Source organism: Oryx dammah, unplaced genomic scaffold, assembly GCF_014754425.2.
Source record: "Oryx dammah isolate SB20612 unplaced genomic scaffold, SCBI_Odam_1.1 HiC_scaffold_13, whole genome shotgun sequence".
NCBI lineage: Eukaryota > Metazoa > Chordata > Mammalia > Artiodactyla > Bovidae > Oryx > Oryx dammah.
Window position 1 is genome coordinate 6,956,485 of NW_024070197.1, and position 13,442 is coordinate 6,969,926.

The following is a 13,442-nucleotide window of genomic DNA, read 5'->3' on the forward strand; positions in this document are numbered from 1 at the left end:
TGTAGACAGATGCTTTCCGTCTGAGCCACCACTTGATCTTAGCCGGAAGGCCAAGTATCAATTGATGCTTTCTAAGGCCCACTTAACTTCACATTCCAGGATGTCTGGCACTAGGTGAGTGATCACACCATCGTGATTATCTGGGTCGTGAAGATCTTTTTTGTATAGTTCTCCTGTGTATTCTTGCCACCTCTTCTTAATATCTTCTGCTTCTGTTAGGTCCATACCATTTCTGTCTTTTATTGAGCCCATCTTTGCATGAAATGTTCCCTTGGTGCCTCTAATTTTCTTGAAGAGATCTCTAGTCTTTCCCATTCTGTTCCTCTATTTCTTTGCACTGATCCTGTTCAACTCAATAATAGCACCTACAACTAGGAATAAATCAAATTTCATTTACAACACATACATGATAATGCCTCTCTGGATGTACAATTATAAAAAGAAATCTTTGAAACCTTTTCTAAAAATCTCCCCTCTTCCACTAATTTGGAAACTTTAGCTGAATAGCTGATCAATTATCTGGGTTAGACCCATGTGGATGGTTTGAAAGCATTACTCACAGCACTGGGTCTGGAACTGTAATTTTGGTGATTGTCTTTTGACAATTATATTTGTCGTTTACCATTGCCTGCATGCAAATATTGTTAAAATTAGACAAACTCAAATGGTGAGAACCCTTTTTACAAATTTTATAAATAAGTGGGAATTGTAAGGGAATGTTTAACAGGAGGATTCCAACGTGCTGTTCCTCATAAATCCTCTGTTCCTTACCAGTTTCTGTTGTCAGAAACCACTGAAACGGCACGCCGCTCCCAGGACTGAGGTCATAGAGTGAGACAGGCTTGAAACGCCTTCAGTAAACATTCTCCTTAGGACAAAACTGCTTAGTCTTGATCCTCTTTCTTAAGATAAGGATTGTCTCCTGACCTTGTGACTATTATTAATCCCTTGTTCCCTTGGTAACGGTTGCTGTATGTTTGGTTTTCTGATCTTTATCGACAGAAATTTCTTGTACAACAGCCTATATATATTCACAGAAAGATCATTAAAACACCTTTGCTCCATCAGAGCTTGGGTGCCAGTGTCTTTCTTTGTTGCTCTTTCACTTTATTGTTGACTCCGGTCCGCCAGGTTCCAGTCCATTAAAGGACCCCAACAGATTCCAACACAATATACTCTTTAATCCTATAACTATTGTTAATACAGCTTTTCTAGTTTAAAATTTTTAAACTTGACACAAGGGGATATTTTTACAAAGCAGAAAAACATTTTGAGGCATTGAAATATACCTCCCTTTTGGTATCAAGACAGGTTGACTAAATGGAAATCTGGAAAATTAATATTACAGGGAAAGGGGTATGCTTGGATTTCTCCAGATGGACCCAACGAAATCAGTTGGCTCCCTCTTCAGAAGATCCGCCCCAAGGGAGCCACTGGCATTCAAGATAGAGAAGAAACAGCGAAATCCCAAGGAGGAGTTGTTTCCAGTACAAGCCATGGCGACTTGAAAAATTTCCAAGAAATGCCGCACTCAAGGTCATCGACCTTATGATCTTCCCACTTGGGGACAGATAAAAACCCTTACTAATCAAACTGAAAATCTGGTTTCTCACCAGAGAATGCCTCGGAATCCTGAAAATATTTTTGTCACTCTGCTTGCTTTTGCTTCCCCCGCTCAGGCTGACTTGATTAATCACACTTATTGGGCTTATATACCTAACCCCCCTTTATTGCAGGTTATAGAATGGACAGATATAGGACCGGTTGTATCCACTAATGACTCAGTACATATGCCTCCTCCTTGGAGCTTGGAGGGGCCCTCTCATCCTGAGGAAGAAGGAAGATTAATTAACATTTCTCTAGGCTATAAAACCCTTCCTTTATGCATGGGCCCAGCAGAATTATGTATTAATGTTAGTTGACAGACGTGGGCTTTCATCCTGCCTCCAAAAGAGAACTTCCACACATTGTTTAGACTGTTAACTTCCCTGTCCTTTTATGAGAACCATGTCAATACTACCAGCACTCTAGGACAAGGACAAAAGTTGGAATGTAAGCGGTTTACTTATAAGGATTTTAAATATACTTCTGTTTATTGAGATAGATGTCAAGCTAAATAATGGAAATTCATGTTTGTCGCCAATTACACCATTGTTGATTGGGGACCCTATGGTATGTGGTTATAACTGCTCAGATGATATTAACAGTACTATGTGTGATTATGTTACTGAAGTAACATGGAAGATTACCAACAGTTCAATTGAACACTTCCATGACAAAGGACTCCTTGGCTGGCTTGATGGCAGAATGGCACCTCCTCCCCTTCAAATTGTCCTCAATAAACAAATTGGGCCTGAGCCATGGCACACCTAGAAACTTGCTAGAAATACTGAAAAACTTGGAACTTGGACTAGATATTTCACAGGAACCATAGTCATAGTAACTATTCCTTCCATTATAATCATTCATGTTTTATACAAGCTTGTGTTCCCCTTCCTTTTGTTAACACCATAGGAAACTTACAATTTAATAAGACTTTATGTTCTGTGACTTGTATAGATTGCAAATTGTATACTTGTCTTAATTCCTCTATTTCTCTTAAAAAACGAATCCCCTTTCATTCTTCGATCTCAACGTAGTCTGTGGTTGCCAGTAGATCTCCAATAACCCTGAAAAGAGGGTCCCATGGCAAGACTTACCTCCCAGTTACTCACGAAATTACTCTGATGATCTAAGCGATTAATTAGATGCTTCATTCTTGGCATTTTGCAGTCAACAGCCATTTGCACCACTGCCGATGTCACAGACACTGATTTACTAACTTCAGTTCAAACACAAATCTTTATTCAAAATTGAACTAAAGATGCTCATACTACATGGGTCACTCAGGTTCAGAAAAATGAAAAGTTCAAGATAAAATTCAGGAATTAAAAACAGCCATCCAATGGGTTGGAGATCAATTAATAGCTTTACAAAACAAGTTTTAATAATACTTTGTTTTAATAATACTTGTTTTAATAATACTTTAATAATACAATTAAATTGTGATTGGAATTCTACTCAATTTTGTATCACTCCTCTTCGGTTCAATCATAGTGCTTACAACTGTGAAAAAATCAAATTCCATTTGCAAGATATGCATAATAATGCTTCCTTAAATGTACAATTATTGCAAAAGGAAATTCTTGAAACCTTCTATAAGAGGCTACCCTCTTTTAACAATTTGGAAACCTTAACTGAACAGCTAGCTGATCAATTATCTGGGCTAGACCCTCAAAGATGGTTTCAAGGCATTACACATAGTATTTAATCTGGAACTATAACGCTGATAATTATCCTGGTGATTATAATTGTAACGTACTGATGATGTCTTTCAACTAAAATTGTTCAAACTAAAAAACTCACTTGCTCAGAGCATTTTTCACACAAGTATCTACAATTATCCCCAATTATGAAAAAGTAAAAAAGGGGGAACTGTCAGGGGACATTCAACTTTAAAAGATCTAACATGTTATTTTCTTCTTTTGTGTGCCAATTCTCAAGGACTCTGTTCTTTATCAGTTCCTGGAAAACAGGAACGAGCAGAACTGCACGCAGTTCTCAGGACTGAGGTCATGAGAAAGAGCATCTGCTGGGATTCCCTTCAGTGACCTTTTACTTGAAGGTAATCTATTCAGTTATGCCCCTCTTCCTCAGGATATGGAATGCTTTCTGGCCCTTTCAAGATTGTTATTTGCTTCGCTTTGTTTTTGTTCAATGTTTTTACTGCCTAAAGCTGCCTTGTGTAAAGATATATAGACATGCGTTTTTGCAAATAAAGCACCCTTGTTTCACTCAAGACTTAGGTCCCCTGCTTCCTTCTTCTCGTCAACTCCATTCCTCAGGTCCCCGTCTACAGAGACCATGACAGCTCTGTCTTCAATTTCCACAAATAAGAGTAACTCTTCTTTAATCATGGATACAACTGTTATTTCTATCCAATGGAGAACATGACCCTATTCCTATGCATTGTTCCTAGCACACCATCAGTCCCTGGTAACTGTCCCTCTCCTCCTACGAAAAGCCCAGGCCTTTTAACATCTTGCCTACTCTGTTCAAGGTCAGTTGGTAGAACATTATGTTTTATAACAGGCTGGACTATGTACGGAAGGGCTTCCTAATCCTACTGACCGTGATGAGTCATGTCCTAGTTTTACATTATTTTCTCCCCTCCCTGTTGCTAATTCACACACACTATTGAATTTTGTAATTCAGGCTGTGTGTTTTTCCAGGGAACATGCATGTGAATGAGTTCTATCTAATGAAGTTGGTCCATTCATTTCATTGATTCCTTCTCAGAGACCATCGTGAAACGCATGTAGCAAATGCATTTGCTCAATGTATTACCAAAGCCAAGCTCTTAGAGCTCACCACACAACAGGCCAATAAACTGAGAGACTACTTGTTGGGCAAGAAATAGTGATTTATTCAGAAAGGTAGGAAACCAAAAAGATGGCGGACTATTGTCCCAAAGAATCATCTTTGCTGAGGTAGAATTTGGGTTTCTTTTACACCAAAAGATCTACAGCTTCTCTTCAAATATGAACTTACTGCAGTTGCTGAGTACCTGAACTAAAGTCATCAGAGAATACATAGAGTGAAAAAGGTAAAGGATTTGCCACAACCACTGAGTCTGGGAAGTATGGCTCCACTATGTTCCTATCTTGTGATTTTTGGGTACGATCCTTGCCACACACATTACATTGCTGTGTGTTTTCTCCAGGATAAATACTCTGATACTACTGGTGAGATGTGAGGATAGGTTTTGTTTTTTTTTTTAACTTTTGTGAAATTGGTGAGGAATCTTTCTAGAATGAATTCATGTTCTAAAGACCTGACTAATCAATACATATGTTTCTGGCTTCTATCCAGTATGAATTTTCTCATGAAGCCTAAGATGTTGCCACACTCATGATATTTGTATGGTTTCTCAGTAGGATGAACTTTCTGAGCAACAGTAGGGTGTGAATTTTGAACTTTGAATTTTCAAGACTTCTGCCATATACCACATTCACATGAGTTTCTCATGTATGGATTTTCTGATGTTTAGTGAGTGCTGAGACCTGAGTAAAGGATTTTCCACACTTGAAACATTTGAAAGGTTTCTCTATATGTATTCTCCGATGTCTTTTAAGGTGTGAATTTCGACTGAAGAACTTGCCACACTCATTACATCTGAAAGGTCTCTCTCCAGCATGAATTCTCCAGTGATGTTGAAGATGTGATTTTTGACCGAAGACTTTTCCACACTCATCACATTTGAAAGGTTTCTCTATATGTATTCTCTGATGTTTTTTAAGGTGTGAATTTCGACTGAAGAACTTGCCACACTTATTACATCTGAAAGGACTCTCTCCAGTATGAATTCTCCAGTGACGTTGAAGATGCGGTTTTCGACCAAAGACTTTTCCACACTCATCACATTTGTAAGGTTTCTCACCAGTATGGACTTTCTGATGCATTAAAAGGGTTGACTTTACAGGAAAGGCCTTGCCACACTCATCACATTTGTAAGGTTTCTCTCCAGTATGAATTGTCTGATGCTTTAAAAGGATTGACTTTAGACGAAAGGCACTGCCACACTCATCACATTTGTAAGGTTTCTCACCAGTATGAATTGTTTGATGCTTTATAAGGGTTGACTTTACAGGAAAAGCCTTACCACACTCATCACATTTGTAAGGTTTCTCTCCAGTATGAACTGTTGTCTGATGCCTTAAAAGGGTTGGCTTTAGAGGAAAGGCCTTGCCACACTCATTACATTTGTAAGGTTTCTCACCAGTATGAACTGTCTGATGATTTAAAAGGTTTGACTTTAGACGAAAGGCCTTGCCACACTCATCACATTTGTAAGGTTTCTCACCAGTATGAACTGTCTGATGACTTAAAAGACTCGGCTTTAGACGAAAGGCCTTGCCACACTCATTACACTTGTAAGGTTTCTCTCCAGTATGAACTGTCTGATGACTTAGAAGTGTTGACTTTACACAAAAGGCCTTACCACACTCTCCACATTTGTAAGGTTTCTCTCCAGTATGAACTGTCTGATGACTTAAAAAGGTTGACTTTAGACGAAAGGCCTCACCACACTCATCACATTTGTAAGGTTTCTCACCAGTATGAACTGTCCGATGACTTAAAAGGGTTGACTTTACACAAAAGGCCTTGCCACACTCATCACATTTGTAAGGTTTTTCCCTCTGTGCTTTGAGTTCTTGTGTTATTCCTGAAGGATTCATAAAATCATTCTCATGTATATTAGAAACACTGGTTTGGACATTAGGAGGAATTCTGTGAAGTGGTGAAAATGAGAAACTGCTGTTGACAGAACTCTTAACTTCATTATATTCAGAAATTATTCCGCGAGTTTGAAATATCTGCAGTTTATACTGAAAGTTAAATCCAAACCTCTTTCCAAAGAGTTTGATGTCTGCATCCTTTCTATCATGCAAATATCTTCCATCAGGCACATTTCCATTAAGGCTTACAGGTGTCCCTCTGTAATTTCTTTTGTCATCTCTCCCCCGATACTCCAAGTCACACATGTTTTCCTGACTTTCCCAAAGGTGAAAATGTTTGATTTCACAGCTTTCAGGGCTTCCCAGCATCAATGTTTGGAATGTTTTTCGTTTACCACTGTTCACCTTGGGTTGTAAATGCTTGATCACATGTGTAGGAGAGATATCTACAAGATAAAAAGAATCATAGGTTTCCTGCTCACAATAATTCAAAAATAAATGTTTCATGTTGAATATATATTACACCAAAAGTAATACTTACATCAAGTTATGAAACACCACAATCATGACCTTAAGTATTTAGAAACACTAAAGGAATAGAATTCTTAAGAAAGCATAACATAAATTCACCGTTAAGGTAGCCTAGTTTTAAAAACCATATGCCAAACACACTCACATTGGACAGTCTTATGCCAATTCTCAAAAACAGAGTGTTTTTCTACCAGGACCCTTAGGAACGTATCAACCACCAGTTGTCTCAAATTGAAAAGAAAAATATTACACCATCATTGTTTTCTGCAAACTTAGTGTACATAAATAAAATCTAAACAATACACTATATATTGTAACAGTAAATAATCCAAAATCAAGCTTACGCAACTAATAATTAACTTTTCATAATTGGTTGTTTACAATTGAAAACAAATCAAAAATGAAAAATATGACTAAAACAATTTTTTGAAACAACATAGTTTTTTAAATCTGCTATAGAACTATGTACCCCAAAAGAAAAGGCATTTTATAATGTTAACAAGTAGTATGTGACAGCTGTATTGCAGAATACACGGTAAAAGACCATCATCTGTAAATGACACATAAATTAAGACGTAAAATATTCACTGGTTTCCTAACAGCCAATAAACAATGCAATCCCCACCTATGTTTTTGTTGTTCAGTCACTCAGTCGTGTTTGCCTCTTTGCGACACTGTGGACTGTAGCACACCAGACTCCTCTGTCCATGGGATTTCCCAGGCAAGAATAGTGGAGTGGGTTGCCACTTCCTTCTCCATGGGATTTTCCTGACTCAGGGATCAAATCTGCTCTTCTGCATTAGCAGGTGAATTCTTTACCACTGAGCCACCAAGGAAGGCTAATCTCTGCTGCTGCTGCTAAGTCACCTCAGTCGTGTCCAACTCTGTGCGACCCCATAGACGGCAGCCCAGTAGGCTCCTCTGTCCCTGGGATTCTCCAGGCAAGAATACTGGAGTGGGTTGCCATTTCCTTCTCCAATGCATGAAAGTGAAAAGTAAAAGTGAAGTCGTTCAGTCTCTTAGCGACCACATGGACTGCAGCCTACCAGGCTCCTCCATTCATGGGATTTTCCAGAAGGGATTTCCCAGGCAAAAATAGTGGAGTAGGTTGCCATTTCCTTCTCCATGGGATCTTCTTGACTCAGGGATCAAACCTGCATCTTCTACATTAGCAGGTGAACTCTTTACCACTGAGCCACCAAGGAAGGCTAATCTCTAGCCATGCACTATTCTTAATTACCTAATTAAATGGCACCAAAATATAATAAGTAAAAAGTGAGTGCTTTGTCTATTTATTGACTAGGGTCAGACACAATATTGCTGGAAAATGTTGCAAGTGAAACGCATACAAGATATAATGTAGTTGAGCTTTGAGAGAAAACAAAATTCGGTAAAGCCATTATCCTTCAATTAAAAAATAAATAAAAATTTAAGATGATATAATGTAGAGCTAGACCAAATAATTTCACAATTTGTATGGAAATTCAAAAAACCTCGAATAGCCAAAGCAATCTTAAGAAAAATGGAACTGGAGGAATCAACCTGCCTGACTTCAGGCTCTACTACAAAGCCACAGTCAACAAGACAGTATGGTACTGGCACAAAGACAGAAATATAGATCAATGGAACAAAATAGAAAGCCTGGAGATAAATCCACGAAGCTATGGACACCTTATCTTTGACAAAGGAGGCAAGAATATACAAAGGATTAAAGATAATCTCTTTAACAAGTGGTGGTGGGAAAACTGGTCCACCACTTGTAAAAGAAACTAGATCACTTTCTAACACCATACACAAAAATAAACTCAAAATGGATTAAAGATCTCAACGGAAGACCAGAAACTATAAAACTCCTAGAGGAGAACCAGCAGGATCCTCTATGACCCACCTCCCAGAATATTGGAAATAAAAGCAGAAATAAACAAATGGGTCCTAATTAAACTTAAAAGCTTCTGCACAACAAAGGAAACTATAAGCAAGGTGAAAAGACAGCCTTCCGAATGGGAGAAAATAATAGCAAATGAAGCAACTGACAACCAACCAATCTCAAAAATATACAAGCAACTCCTGCAGCTTAATTCTAGAAAAATAAACGACCCAATCAAAAAATGGGCCAAAGAACTAAACAGACATTTTTCCAAAGAAGATATACAGATGGCTAACAAACACATGAAGAAATGCTCAACATCACTCATTATCAGAGAAATGCAAATCAAAACCACAATGAGGTACCATTTCACGCCAGTCAGAATGGCTGCGATCCAAAAGTCTACAAGCAATAAATGCTGGAGAGGGTGTGAGAAAAGGGAACCCTCTTACACTGTTGGTGGGAATGCAAACTAGTACAGCCACTATGGAGAACAGTGTGGAGATTCCTTAAAAGAACTGCAAATAGAACTGCCTTATGACCCAGCAATCCCACTGGGCATACACACCGAGGAAACCAGACTTGAAAGAGACCCGTGTACCCCAATGTTCACCGCAGCACTGTTTATAATAGCCAGGACATGGAAGCAACCTAGATGTCCATCAGCAGATGAATAGATAAGAAGGCTGTGGTACATATACACAATGGAGTATTACTCAGCCATTAAGAATTCATTTCAATCAGTTCTAAAGAGGTGGATGAAATTGAACCCTATTATACAGAGTGAAGGAAGCCAGAAAGAAAAACACCAATACAATATACTAACGCATATATATGGAATTTAGAAAGATGGTAACGATAACCCTGTATGTGAGACAGCAAAAGAGACACAGATGTATAGAACAGGCTTTTGGACTCTGTGGGAGAGGGAAAGGGTGGGATGATTTGGGAGAATGGCATTGAAACATGTATAATATCATATATGAAACGAATCACCAGTCCAGCTTCGATGCATGATACTGGATGCTTGGGGCTGGTGCACTGGGATGACCCAGAGAGATGGTACGAGGAGGGAGGAGCGACGGGGGTTCAAGATGCGGAACACAAGTATACCTGTGGTGGGCTCATGTTGATGTATGGCAAAACCGATACAATATTGTAAAGTAATTAACCTCCAACGAAAATAAGTAAATTTATATTAAAAAAAAGATATAATGTAGATAAAGTCATATCATAAAGAACATGACAGAAGATAGATATTACCTTTTTTAAACAAATAAATTTTGAGTACTTACTATAAAACATGTACTACTGACAGCATTAATTTGCTTTAAAAGGCTTGAGGTAAATTAACATGTTTTTCTCAAATAGAAAGGGAGACACATCCAATTGGCCCGAAAGTGGTAAGAGAACCAAGATATGAATCTGAACCTACCGGGACGACTGAGAATATTTATTTTTAAACATGACCACCCACCGAATGAATACACTGCTGCTGCTGCTGCTAAGTCGCTTCAGTCGTGTCCGACTCTGTGCAACCCCATAGACAGCAGCCCACCAGGCTCCCCCGTCCCTGGGATTCTCCTGGCAAGAACACTGGAGTGAGTTGCCATTAAACAAACAGCCCAATAAAAAATAGGCAGAAGATCAAAACAGATATTTCTCCAAAGGAGACAAACAGATGACCAACAGTCACCTGAAAAGATATTTGTCATCTCTACTTATGAGAGAAATGCAAATCAAAACCACAAAAATGTATCACCTCACACCGGTCAGAATGACCACCATCAAAAAATCTACAAACAATAAATGCTTGAGAGGGTGTGGAGAAAAGAGAACCCTCCTACACTGTTGGAAGGAACATAAATTGGTACTGCCACTTTGGAGAATAGCATGGAGGTTCCATAAAGAACTAAAAATACAGCTATCACAGGAACCAGCAATTCCAATCCTGGGCATATATCCAGAAAGGATGAAAAGTAATTAAAAATGATGCATGCACCCCACTGTCTTTAGCAGCACTATTTATACCAGCCAAAACACAGCAGCAACATAAACGTTCACTGACAGACAAAGGGATAAAGAATATGTGGTACATATATACAAGGGAATATTGTGAAGTGAAAGTAGCTCAGCTGTGTCCAACTGTTTAAGACCCCATGACCTGCAGCTGCCAGACTGCCCTGTCCATGAAATTCTCCAGGCAAGAACACTGGAGTGGGTTGCCACCTCCACAGCATAAAACACAATGAAGTAATGCCTTTTGCAGCAACATAAACAGACTTAGGGATTATTCTAAGTGAAATCAGACAGAGAAAGACAAATATCATAGGATATTATATGTTGAACTGAAATAAATGATACAAATGAACTTATTCACAAAATAAACTCCCCAGAATAAAAAACAAACTTATCGTTACCAAAGGGGATAGTACAAGATGGTGATAGGGGCAGGAAAGGGAGAGATAAATTAGGAGTCTGAATATTTACAAACTAATGTATATACAAAATAGATAACAAGAACCTATGATACAGTTCAGGGAACTATATTGAGTATCTTATAAACTGCTGTAAACCTGAAACAGAACATTCTATTAACTATACTTAAAAAGTGGAGAAGGAAATGGCAAGCCACTCCAGTATTCTTGCCTGGAGAATCCCAGGGACAGAGGAGCCTGGTGGGCTGCTGTCTATGGGGTCGCACAGAGTCAGACACAGCTGACGCCAATTGGCATGCATGCATTCGAGAAGGAAATGGCAACCCACGTCAGTGTTTTTGCCTGGAGAATCCCAGGGACAGAGGAGCCTGGTGGGTGGCCGTATGTGGGGTCGCACAGAGTCAGATACAACTGATGCGACTAAGCAGCGGCAGCAGTAACGTACCTACAAAGAATGGTTAAAACAAAAACACCTCTTGCAGAGATGTTCAAAAGATGTTTCACAAGAGTATAAAAACTACTAAATGGGGGAAGCAGTCTATGAAACAAGACGTGTTGACAAAACTGAATACCCACCAGCAAAAGACTTTACTTGGAACATTATTTTACACTACAGACAAAAACAAACTCAAATGTTTCAAAGACCTAAACCGAAGTCCCAAATGTATCAAACTCCTAGAAGTAAACGTGCAGGAAATGTTTCTGGAAATTGGACACACAAATGATTTACGAGACATAACACCAAAAGCACAGGCCACAAAATAAAACCAGACATTAATAAATTGAACTATATCAAAATTATAAACTACTCTGCATTAAAGTGTAGCGAGTTTGAAAAGACAATCAACAGTAAAAGAGAAAATATGTGGAAATCATACATCTGATTGTAAGTGAGTACAAAGAATATATAAAGAATTTTAAGAGGGACTGATCACCAGTTCCACCATAGGGACCATTCCCCAATCAACCATCCAATGCATTGCAAATATAAAACAGAAACACTAGGAGTAACACAGAAATTTGAACTTGATAAAATTAAAAAACACCTACAATGCACAGAACAACAGTGCAGCCAATAGCCTCATAGATATGAGAATGTGAACTTGGACCAAGTTGCCTGGGATAAATTCCCATACCATTTACAGAGGCTAAAATATATGGTCCTTGATACACATGAACAACACTGTCTTGGTGCCCTTGACAGTCTCCAAAGCCAGAAAATAACCTGGAAAGATGTATCAGGATCTCGTGATACTTTCTCTCTCATCATCCTAGAATATACTGGCCACTCTACTGGATAGCTTCAAGTGGTGACTTTGTACAGAGCAAGAAAATAACATTACGAATAGTGTCTCCATCACAGTTTTCTGTTACCTACTAAATCCACTCCACAGAGACTCACCAGAGGCTGCCAATTAAACATAGGTGGATTATCACAGTAAGAAAACCAGATAAAATTTCAGACCCTCAGGAATATATTTCAAAGAAACTGAAGAGGTAAAATGATACCAAGTAATGAGAATGGAACATAAGGAACAGTTGACATTCCCAGACTGGGTAGAGCAGCACAAGAGTAAAAATAATACAACGTGAAGGTTAGACATTACAGCATCTTGAGATGGGACCATGCGCTCGACCTACAGATGGCAAGCTAAGAGCCTGAGAGATTCATATATGCTCCCCTCGTAGGATCTAGGATCAAAAAGATGATCTCTCTACCCACTCTTACATTTTCCTAAGTAACAACCACAGAGGATCCAATCCACCAACTTGTCCCACTCCTAAACAGAAAAAAACAGCCCTTTTGAGACACTCGTTTTTCTTTATATGTTGTAGTTTTGGCTACTTTTACATCACTCCCCACTGTCCAGAGCTTTTACTCAGGCTCCAATATGGAGATAATATTCAGATCAGACACAGAAATTCTGGGACTCCCCTGGTGATCCAGTGGTTAAGACTCTGCATTCCACTGCAGGGGGTGCAGGTTTGATCCTTAGTCAGAGAACTAAGATCCCACATGCAGAATGGTCCAGCCAAAGAAAAGTAAAAAAGCAAGCGAAAACAAACAAATAGATATTCAGCGCTATCAGAAGAAAGAAATCTAGAGTGCTATGGATTTTTTAAAACACTGAGCAAAAGTCAAAAAGAAGAAAATAGGAAATCGGGTGTTTTTTTGTTTTTTTTTTTTAACATTTGCCAGTGAGCTTTGTACATAATTAAGCTCTGGGACAACCTCAGATATGACATGAAACAGACACAGCATCTGAAGAGGGTCAGTTTCACCTTGTGAAGCTGTGTCATGCCCCAGTCACCAGAACTCTCACATGA

The 13,442-nt window shown here is 38.8% G+C and overlaps 2 protein-coding genes across 10 annotated transcripts in view; both read right to left on the reverse strand.

The window, feature by feature from the left end:
• LOC120871952 (zinc finger protein 665-like) overlaps positions 1-13,442 on the reverse strand; it is a 385,017-nt gene that overhangs the window by 195,443 nt on the left and 176,132 nt on the right. The gene's annotated exons all lie outside the window — the stretch shown is intronic.
• The window catches only part of LOC120871962 (zinc finger protein 347-like), a 232,281-nt gene continuing 223,621 nt past the window's right edge, over positions 4,783-13,442 (reverse strand). For 5 of the 8 annotated variants that reach the window (XM_040252057.1, XM_040252055.1, XM_040252053.1 and 2 more), the window contains exon 4: positions 4,802-6,724. In XM_040252057.1, the coding sequence (XP_040107991.1) occupies positions 5,064-6,724 (1,661 nt within the window). In that variant the 3' untranslated portion in view covers positions 4,802-5,063. Of the gene's footprint in view, positions 6,725-13,442 lie in introns of all 8 variants that reach the window. The other 3 variants (XM_040252056.1, XM_040252059.1, XM_040252058.1) reach the window with 1 other exon arrangement.